General features: G+C 58.7%; 1 protein-coding gene across 1 annotated transcript in view; it reads left to right on the top strand.

Annotated features, from left to right (window-relative positions):
• Il12rb1 (interleukin 12 receptor subunit beta 1) overlaps positions 1-9,143 on the top strand; it is a 12,367-nt gene extending 3,224 nt beyond the window's left edge. Inside the window, exons 4-16 of the mRNA XM_023707207.1 lie at positions 413-594; positions 2,508-2,644; positions 3,602-3,653; positions 3,876-4,004; positions 4,156-4,238; positions 5,109-5,358; positions 5,876-6,040; positions 6,603-6,740; positions 6,969-7,121; positions 7,310-7,444; positions 7,825-7,921; positions 8,335-8,416; positions 8,868-9,143. Of these exons, the coding sequence (XP_023562975.1) occupies positions 413-594; positions 2,508-2,644; positions 3,602-3,653; positions 3,876-4,004; positions 4,156-4,238; positions 5,109-5,358; positions 5,876-6,040; positions 6,603-6,740; positions 6,969-7,121; positions 7,310-7,444; positions 7,825-7,921; positions 8,335-8,416; positions 8,868-9,143 (1,879 nt within the window). The remainder of the gene's footprint in view (positions 1-412; positions 595-2,507; positions 2,645-3,601; positions 3,654-3,875; positions 4,005-4,155; positions 4,239-5,108; positions 5,359-5,875; positions 6,041-6,602; positions 6,741-6,968; positions 7,122-7,309; positions 7,445-7,824; positions 7,922-8,334; positions 8,417-8,867) is intronic.
• The last annotated feature ends 715 nt before the right edge of the window (positions 9,144-9,858 follow it).

Genomic DNA, 9,858 nt, shown 5'->3' on the forward strand with positions numbered 1-9,858 from the left:
CATCCCCCCATCCCCCTATCCATCCCCCCATCCATCCATCCACCCACCACACCAGCTCCGGACTGGAGATTTGGGTATCTCTCAAACTCCTGAATCTTAGGGTCACTTCCCAAATCATCGAGACTGGGAGAATGGATGTAGAGAGGGACCTTAAAGTCTCACTGGTTTAATTCCCAACTACTTAAGCTGAGGCAGAACAATCACATGTATAAACTGAGCAATTTAGAAGAACCTGTCTTAAACAAAAACACCCAAACAAACAAACAAACAAAACAGAAAAAGGGGGAAGATAGGGATCAGGTCGCAGGCCCTGGTTCGATCCAGAGCACCGCAGGAATAAAACCAAACGAGGGAGGGAGGGAGGGGCGGGCAGGCGAGGGGAGAGCGGTCAGCAGCGCTGCTTTCCCGGTAGCTTCGTCGCCGCCGCCGCCGCAGGGTCCTGCTGCTACTTCCCAGCCGGCGCGGCCACCTGGCTGCAGTTCACCGACCAGGACGGGGTTCCGGTGCGCAGCAACGTCACGCTCTGGGTGGAGTCCCGGGTGGACAACCGGACGGCGCGGTCGCCAGAGGTCACGCTGCTGCTAAACAAGTGGGGTCAGCACCCTCCCAGCGCGGTCCGCGGGCCTCCCCTTCCCTCTCCCAGCGCCGCTGAACGGGCTGCCAAGGCCGCGGAGTGGGAGGCAGAGTGGGGAGCGCAAGCCCTAGGAACGCGTGGCCCAGCTGAGGGAGCCCCACCTTCGCCAGGAAATATATGGGCACCGGAAACACAATTGCTTTGTTTATTTTTAGATTTATTTTTTATTTTTAAAATTTATTTATTTGGTATAGGGTCTCAGTACGCAGCTCAGAGTCGTAGTGATCCTCCTGTCTCAGCCTCCCCAGAGCTGGGATTGCAGGCATGCACCACCTCGACCAACCAGACTCAGTGGCCGGCTCAGTGTGGGCGGTTCAGTGCCCCCGGGGTTCCAGGGCCGGCACCACTGGGGATCTAACCGCCAAGCCATTTCCGCAGCCCCTATTCTTTATTATTTTGAGCCAGAGTCTCCCTATGTGACTTAGACTGGTCTTGAACTTGTGGAGATTCTGCTGTTTCAGCCTCCCAAGTGCTGGGATGACAGGTTTGCCCCACCATGTCCAGCTTGCACGACAATTGCTGTATTTTTCTTGAGACCTGGGATGGAACCCAGGGCCGCACATGTGCTGGGCAGCACCACTTGCAGCCCCTAATACAGTGGAAAAAAAACTAGGGTGGGGCCTAGGTGGCACACACCTGTAATGTCAGCACTGGGGAGGCTGAGGCAGGAAAATTCCTGCGAGTTTGAGGCCAACCTGGGCTCTCTAGGGAGTTCAAGGCCAGCCCAAACCACATAATAAGACTTTGTCTCAAGAAATCCTAAATTGATGTCCCCCTAAAAAATCCATGGGCATGGGGCCAGGGAGATGGCTCAGTAGAATACGTGCTTGCCTGACAAGCACAAGGGCCTGAGTTCAATACCCAGTTCTGCCAAAATATAAATAAATAAATAAATAGAAAAAGAAAAAAAAAATCCATGGACAGCAAAATATTGAGAAGGTACATGCCTATGATTCCTGCTACTCTGGAGGCTGAGGCAGGAGGATCACAAGTTCAATCCAACCCAGGGAATGTGGTGAGACCCTGTCTCAAAATAAAAATTTAAAAAGGGCTGGGGCGTGGTTCAGCACCACAGTGATTGTCCAGCATGCGTGGGCCCTGCGTGCCACCCCTGGATGGGGGAGGAGATAGGGACAGGGCAGCCCAAGGCGACACAGGGCAGGTACACAGCACAAGGGAGTCTAGGGACCTGCTGAGATGCGGTCCGCTCCCTGCGCAAGGCAGTGAGCGCGGGAGGTGGTGGCTCAGGTCATCCCTTCCTAGACTAGGTGTTTTGCTGTCGCTGTTGATAAGCCCAGAGAGGAGTCACACCATGCACTCCACACGACAGGGAGGAGCAGGACGGGACCCGGTGTGGCGCGGCCGAGGTGCAGCCGGTTATTCACGGCTCTTGCTGGGCAGGCTCCTTGCAACAGCTCTAGCTTAGCTTTGCAAAGCGTAGAGTCAGTTACCCCGGCCGGCCGCGGCTTGCCAGCGCCCTGGTCTCGCTCGCTGCAGCTCTTCTGGACGCCCAGATTGACCTTACAAAGGCATCTACACTACCAGGCTGCTGTGTGTAAATCCCCTCTCCCTTGACATTTTTTTCCCCATAAGTACTGGTGACAGGATGCTGCACCTTCACACTGAGCTACATCCCTTATTTTATTTTATTTTATTTTATTTTGAGACAAGGCTTTGCTAAATTGCCCGGGTTGGGATTGAAAAGTGAGACCCCCCCCCAAGTGTCCTCCCAAGCGGCTGGGGTCAGTCACGCTGTGCCCTGGCACCCTGGACTGTTGGATCGGTCTCGGCTCAGCCGGAGGGACGAGGGGTCCCAGCTCTCGTGTGGGCGGGATTCCCAGCTGCCCCCCCCCCGCGCCCCTTCTTCCTCCAGTGAGATATGACGCCCCTCCAAAAGCCCTCAGGACGTCCCTGTCGCGTGGGCTGCTGAGCCTGGTGTGGGAGGCCCCAGAGGACAGCGCCCAGCTGCAGCTCCGCCGCCGCTCGCCCCGCCGCCGCTCGTGGGAGCTGGTGAGTTTGTTTTCCAGACCACAGGGGCGCAGACGGGGGGGGCGGGGGGCATCTGTACCCGCCCCGGCTGGCCTCCTCGCCCCGCGTGCAGCCCCCAGGCCCTGGGACACGGCTGGGCCTCGACCGGTCACGAACCCTCTGTGGCTCCCTGCTACCCACGGCTGCAGCCATTCCTCCACCTCGCGCTGCCCCTGACCACACGTCCCCATGCCCTGTGTCCCCCACTCCTGGCTTCGATACTCTCAGATTCCAGCTCGGGGCCCCCCACTTTCAGGCGGCTGCTCAGACGCCCCAGCCTGCGCAGCCTGTTTCCTTAGAAGGCACAGGCTGAGACGTCAGGGGCTGGTGACGCGGGACAGTACGAGGCTGCAGCCCGGCCTGTGCGCCTTGGAGACTCAGCGAGACCCTGAGTCGGATAGAGAGTACACCGCTGGTGGCTGCTTGGTGCAGAGCCCTGGCTCCCATCCAGGGCTGCAGAAAAGAGGAGATGGAAAGGTTTCTGCTTTTTTTTTTTTTGTAATTTTAAAATTTTATTCTTTTGATATAGAGTCTCCAACTGCAGCTGGGACTGTAGTGACTCTTCTAGCTCAGCCTTCCCGGGGCTGGGATTAGAGTGCACCACTGTGCCCGCCATGGCGTGCAGTACTGGGGATTGAGCTCAGGACCTTGCGCTTGCCAGGCAGGCACTGAGACCACCGAGCTACCTCCCAGCCACCCCAGCATTTTTTATTTGTTTGTTTGTTTGTTTGCGACAGGGTTTTGCCACGCAGCCCAGGCTAGCCCTTGTAGCCCAAGCTGCTCTCCAACTCACGGCAATCCTCCTGCCACAGCCTCCTAAGTGCTGGGATTACAGACGTGCACCACAATGCCTCGCAAGAAAAGATGGAACGGAAGGAAGAAAGTGGCTGATTTTTCACACCCCTGCATGTGTTACAGACGAATGTGGTCTCTTTCCAGGGTGACTGTGAACCGCAGGATGAGCCCGGTTTAGGTGACAGCAGCCACTCCAGTAAGCGCCCCTGGAAGACAGACCGTTTACCTGGCCGGGTCCTTGCAGGCCTCAGCTGCCTGCTGCGTGGGGTGGGAGCTTTTGAGGCACCTCCATCCCACCTCTTCACCCATAACCCTGCCAGCCTGAGCCCAGGGTGGCATCATCCTGGGGTTCATGGCTCAGGCAGTGTGCACGGCTGGTGCCCACTCAGCTCAGGCCTGCCGCCGGCCCCTACCACAGAGTCCTGCCTGTGTCCACTGGAGGCGGACATGGCCCAGGAGTTCCAGTTCCGGTGGCGGCGGCGGCTCCAGTCTGGGGTCCCAGGAGGCCCCTGGAGCGACTGGAGCAGCTCAGAGTGCATCCCCCCTGGTGAGTGGTGGCGAGGTGGCCAGGGCCACAGGGACCGACCCAAGGCATGGGGCAAGTCCCACTGTGTTTCTTCCTGTCTCACTGGGGTCACTGTTCACAGCACCCTATGTGGCTGGTCCCTGCCCTGTCTGAGTCTGTCTGTCTCTTGCAGAAAGCCTCCCACAGCCTGAGGTGAAGCTGGAGGTGGCGGAGCTGGGTCAGAATGGGCGGCGCCGGCTGACCGTGCATGGGCAGGTGATGGGCACTGGGTGTTGGGTGCTGGGCTGGGTGGGGAATGGGGCCCACAGAGTATGTGTGAGCAGAAATGGGGTGCTAAGCTCCCCCATCCCTGTGCAATGGATTGTGGGGGAAGAGAAAGAAGTCAGAAGCCAAGCCAGGTGTGGTGGTGCACACCTGTGAACACCTGTGATACCAGACCTCTGGAGGCCGAGGCAGGATGATCGCTGTGAGTTCAAGACCAGCCTGGGCCACAAAGTGAGCTCCAAGCCAGCTTGAACTGCATAGCAAGACCCTGTCTCAGAAAGACAATAAATAAATAAGAAGTCAAGGGGCTGGGGAGATGGCTCATTGAAATAAGCACTGCCCTGGCAAGAGCAAGGGCCTGAGGTCAATCCCCAGTTCTGAAAAAAAAAAAAAAAAAAAAGAAGTCAAAAGCCAGGAAGGAGATGCTTGGCCCCAGGTGGAAAGTCCCCAAGGGACTCAGCAGCTGGAGTCTAATGAGCCCTGGTTTAAAGAGAGGGAAACTGAGGCACAGGAGGGTGCCTCTTTTAGGGGCAAAACTGTCAAATTCTCTCCCTTTTTAAAATTGAACCTCCTTCTAAGACAAGTTCATACTGGGTGTGGTCATTGCATGCTTGTCATCCTGCACTCGGGAGGCTGAGGCAGGAGGATCACCTCAAGTTCAAGGCCAGCCTAGGCTATTTAGTGAACCCCTGTCTCAAAAAACCCAAACAAACAAGAACTGCAGTTCATCTTCTCGTAATTCTGGGCTTTCGTAACTGGCTCCGAAATTCTTTCGTTGGATCTCTGGGTTTTGTTCGTTTTCCCCCAAACTGACAGGGCCCGGAGGCCACGTTCTGGATGCGTGTACCCCTTTCCCTGCAGTTGCCGCAGCCTGAGCTCCCTGAGGGCTGTCTGGGGGTCACACCTGGCGCCAAGGTCACCTATCTCCTGCGACTGCACATGCGGTCCTGTCCCTGCCAGGCCAAGGCCACAAGGATCATGTGCCTGGGGAAACGTGAGCTCTTCCTCTCTGGTGGTGCCTACGACGTGGCTGTTGTCACCCGCACCCGCCTGGGCCGTGGCCCCAACCAGACATGGCACATTCCTGCTGTGCCCACCACCACCCATGCAGGTGCCTCTTGGGGCAGCGGGCGGGGCCTCATCTTGGTTAGGGTCACAAGTTCAGTGATCACTCAGAGGGGACCTGGACGAGATCCTAACTCTCAGGAGGCTGAGGCAGGAGGATCTCAATTTGTGTTTAGTCTGGACTCTACAGAAAGCCTGTCTCAAAAAAGAAAAAAAAAAAAGACATTGTTTCCTTCTCTGTCCCTCCCTCCCTCCTTCCTTCCCTCCCTCCCTTCTTTCCTTCCTTCTTTGCCGCTTTCCTTTCAGACAGGGTCTCACTGTGTAGTCCAGGCTGGCCTTGAACTCACAGCAATCCTTCTGCCTCAGCCTCCCACGTGCTGGGATTGCAGGCAGGTGCCACCACGCCCAACTCTGGTGGCAGGGGCAGTTGGGTGTCAGTGCACAGACGCTCTGCATTGGAGGCCCTGTTGTGGACTGGATCTGGCAGGGAAGGGATGACAGAGGGTGGGGACTGTGTGCGCAGGCCAAGGCGGCTGTCCCAGGTGACTGTCCTGTGTCCCCAGGTCCTGGGGCCCTGAATGTCAGCGCAGGGGTTGACGGGACAGGAGTGCACTGGGAGGTGCGAGCCCAGGGTGTGACCCACTGCGTGGAGTGGCGGCTGCATGGCCAGGACACAGCCCCCAACTGCTCACTGCAGCCACCACGGGATCCAGGACCAGCAGGAGCAGGTTCGGTGCAGGAGGGTGCAGTCTCCACCTCTGCCCCACATCCTAGGCCTCCAGGGTCAGCTGGGCGGGTGTGTGGGGCCAAGGAGCTGTCACCACATCCCCAGGCTGCCCAAGGCCCACAGCAGCATTGTGGGTGACAAATCACACATCCCTGGGTTTGCAAACACTTACCCTGCAGCGAGGTGGTGTTTAGCAAGGTGCTGGGGACACCGTAATGATGCCTGGGGTGGAGGGGTGGTGTGGCCCATGCAGCCCTTGCTGTCCTCCTGCTCTGGGCCTGACTGGAGGCCCAAAGAAGCCAAAGCTTCAGCCTGGGCCACACAGAACCTCTGGCCTGAGTGAACAGAGCTGGGTACAGCCAGCACAGACTCCAAGGAACAGATGAAGACACACTGAGAAAGGGCATCTGGAAGTGATCCTCTAGGAAGGGGCATTGGTGCAAGGGCTTTGAAGCATGAGTAAGAGTTTTCTAGAACTTTCTAGCAGATGGTGAGGCCAGTGCATGGGTCCAGAGGTCAGAATTCAGGTGGAGTTGGTGGCTGAACCCTTGTCCTCCTCCCAGTGACTCACAGCTGGAGCCCAGCCCCAGGAATGGTGGGACAGGACCTGTGTTACCACGTCACCATCCTCGCCTCTGTGCACCCTGAGAGGCCCACAGCGTGGTGGACTGTACTGTCCACCTACCACTTTGGGGGCAATGGTGAGTGGGCCTAGTGTCAGGGGAGGGCAGAGACCTTGGCTAGAAGCTGGACATGTGGACATTGGCTCACAGTGGGCGCTGAAGACCCTGTGAGTGGTGTCACTCATTTTACAGATGGGGAAACTGAGGCCCGGAGTCAGGAGGGCCGATAGGCTCATGGTTCGCACTGGCAGGGCATGCACAAGGCTTGCCACCTGGGGTGCTGACATGAACTTTACGCCATTGTAGCCTCAGTGGCTGGGACCCCACCGCAGGTGTGGGTGCAGAACCAGAGCGAGCGCTCGGTGGCCGTGGCCTGGGCCCCATCGGCACTGCGCAGCTGCCCCGGTGTCCTGAAGGCCTACGTGGTGTGCTGCGGAGAGGACGGGGGCCGCACGGCAGGTGTGTGACCCTGCGCCCGCCCAGGGCCTCGGCCTCCCCACCCTTCACATAAGAGAACTGGGCCCGACGCGAGGGTGCATGCCCGTAGCCTCGCACGTGGGGGGCTGAGGCAGGGGGACTGCACGTCACTGCCACCATTCTCTCTGAGTTTGATCTCCAGTACTGAAAAAACAAATCACTTCCCACAGAGAGACTTGTGTCACCCACCGAGACCCAAGTCACCCTCCAGGACCTGCAGCCCGGCGCCACCTACACGGTGCAGGTGCGCGCAGACACGGCCTGGCTGCAGGGTGCCTGGAGCCTGCCCCAGCGCTTCAGCCTTGGTGAGCCCCCTCCCTGGGCTCCTTTCCTCCTGGGGCAACCCACTGTCCTGGGAGAAAATACCAGCTAGACTTGCAGCTGCCTCATGGCAGGCTACTGGGAAAGAGATAAGGCAGCACACAGCTACTTGGAAAGTTTATTTTCCTGTTGTTAAACTCTTGTTCATCCTTCAAAACCCAACCCAAATCTCTCTCCTCTACAAAGGTTTCTTTACCTACCTCTAATCAATAACCAATCAACTGACATCAGGGTCTGGGAGTCTCTATCAGGTTCCTTCCACCTCCAGCCCAAGGGCTTCTGGGAGGGAGGAGGCAAGAGCAGGGGGCTGTCCTCCTGTGCCCAGCCTCCCAGCTGCCCACCTATCCAGGCTTTCCCACCCCAGCCCCGCAGGAGTCCCACGTGTCCGTCCTGTCTGCGTCTGTGGGAAGCTTTGTGACCATCCTCCTGCTGGGTGCCCTGGGGTACCTCGGCCTGAGCAGGTAACGAGCCCCCTCCCAGGTCCAGGAAGCCACATGTGCCCCTTTTCAGAAGAAGAAAATGAGGTCGGGAACAAGGGGGTTGCCCAGCAGAGAGGGCAGGTGTGAGATGTGAACCCAAAAACCCACATCCCCTTACTTGGATAACCTTATGGTGGTGAGCCCCAACGCACGGGAGGCTGAGGCAGAAGGATCTCGGCGAGTTCAAGGCCAGCCTGCGTTACATAGCGAAAGCGTGTCTCAAACAACAACAACAACAACAAACAAGCAAAAAAAAAAAAAAAAAAAAAACCAAACAAACCAAAAAAACAAAAAAACCCCCAAAACCTAATGGTGATGAAAAAATCTAAGGGAGAGCCATGAAACAGGAGGCAGAGGCTGGCAGCTCCTCCTCTGACCTGACCTTTCGTCCCTAGGGCCACTAGACACTTGTGTCCGCCTCTACCCACGCCTTGTGCCAGTGCTGCAGTGACCTTCGAGGACAGCCAAGGGAGGCAGGTAAATCTTCCCTTTCAAACAGCAGCTTGTTTGTTGTTGTTTTGAGGTAAGGGTCTTGCTATGTAGCATAGGCTGGCTGCAAACTCACAGCGAACCTCCTGCCTCAGCCTCCCTGCTTTGGTAGAGCTGGACCCAGGCAGCCTCAAGCTTTCCTCTGGGGATACAGGGTTTCCCCACTGACTGGCAATAGTCTCAAGGCCATCACTGATTGGTCTAACTTAGCTCACATGTGTATGTATGACCCAATGGCTTAAGCGGGGACCAGTAACGCTGATTGGGTGTCCCTGGGTCATGTGCCCTATACGGGCGTGGCCATCTGTCCCAACTATAAAAGGAGGACTGTGCAGGGAGACAGGTGCTGGTGGGGTGGGATGGAAGGAGATTCCTGAAGACCCAGCCCCCTCCATCCTGGCTCCGCCTCCGGCTTTGGCCCCGCCTCTCTGCCCCACAGTGCGTGTGGACCAGCCCAGTGGACTTCGCGGAGGAGGAGACCTCCCCGCCAGAGACGTTGGTGGTGGAGATGTGCCAGGACAGAGACGAAGGACCAAGGACGGAGCCGCCCCGGGACCTTCGGCTGGCCCTGCAGGACCAGAGATGTGCCCACTCCCCCAGGGCCCCGCTGCTCCTGGGGGACCTGAGTCGTCGAGGGACTGGAGGCCCGTGGTGGGCCTGCGGGCCTGGGGACGAAGCGCCAGCGTCGCGCTGCGGTCCTGGGGCCGGCGATTAGGCTCTCGGGATGCCCAGGGCAGGACGCGGACAAGCCCGGGCCCCGCCGCCCAGCAAGCCCGCTGTCCTGGGTGGTTCGGGTACCTGCGTTGAGGTCGTGTCCCAGGCGCCAGCCTCAGTCTCCCCCTGTGGAATGCAGGCCTGAGCTGCCGCCGGCGGGGACCCTTCATAAACCGGCCTCAACGTCCCCTTCCGGACGCCCCCACACTCCACAAGCCCCGGCGGCGCCGGGCCCGCGCGGCCGTTGTCCCCGCTGCGACCACCAGGGGGTGCCCGTGCTCCTGCGCCCCCTCTGCCGCCCCAGTTTGCAAAACGCGCTTTTCCGGTTTCAGAGCTGGGCAGAGGCGAAAGCGGGGACCGCCGCAGTTTAGGGCAGAAGGGTGGGGCGCAGGCGAGGGGCGTGTTGGCGGCTTGTGGGGCCGCGAGACGAGAGGCCCGGGGCCGGCAGCTCGGAAGCCTCGGTTTCCCCAAAGGAGACTGGTCGATGAGGCCACAGATCGCCAAGGCGCTCGTATTGTACCGACTAGGGAGACGCACGCCGGCTTCCTAGAGGCTGGGCGCTTGTGGGAGCCTCTTTCTCTAGGAGACAGGCCTGCAAGGACCCCGGAAACAGCCGCAGGGTTAGTCACCTGGGTACAGCTAGGCCTGAAGACAGACCTTTGCATCCACCCCGCCCGCCCCTCCCCCTCCCCCTGCCCCGCCGCAGGCTGCATTAA

The sequence above is a fragment of the Octodon degus genome, unplaced genomic scaffold (assembly GCF_000260255.1).
Source record: "Octodon degus isolate 3935 unplaced genomic scaffold, OctDeg1.0 scaffold00282, whole genome shotgun sequence".
In the NCBI taxonomy this organism is placed as follows: Eukaryota; Metazoa; Chordata; class Mammalia; order Rodentia; family Octodontidae; genus Octodon; species Octodon degus.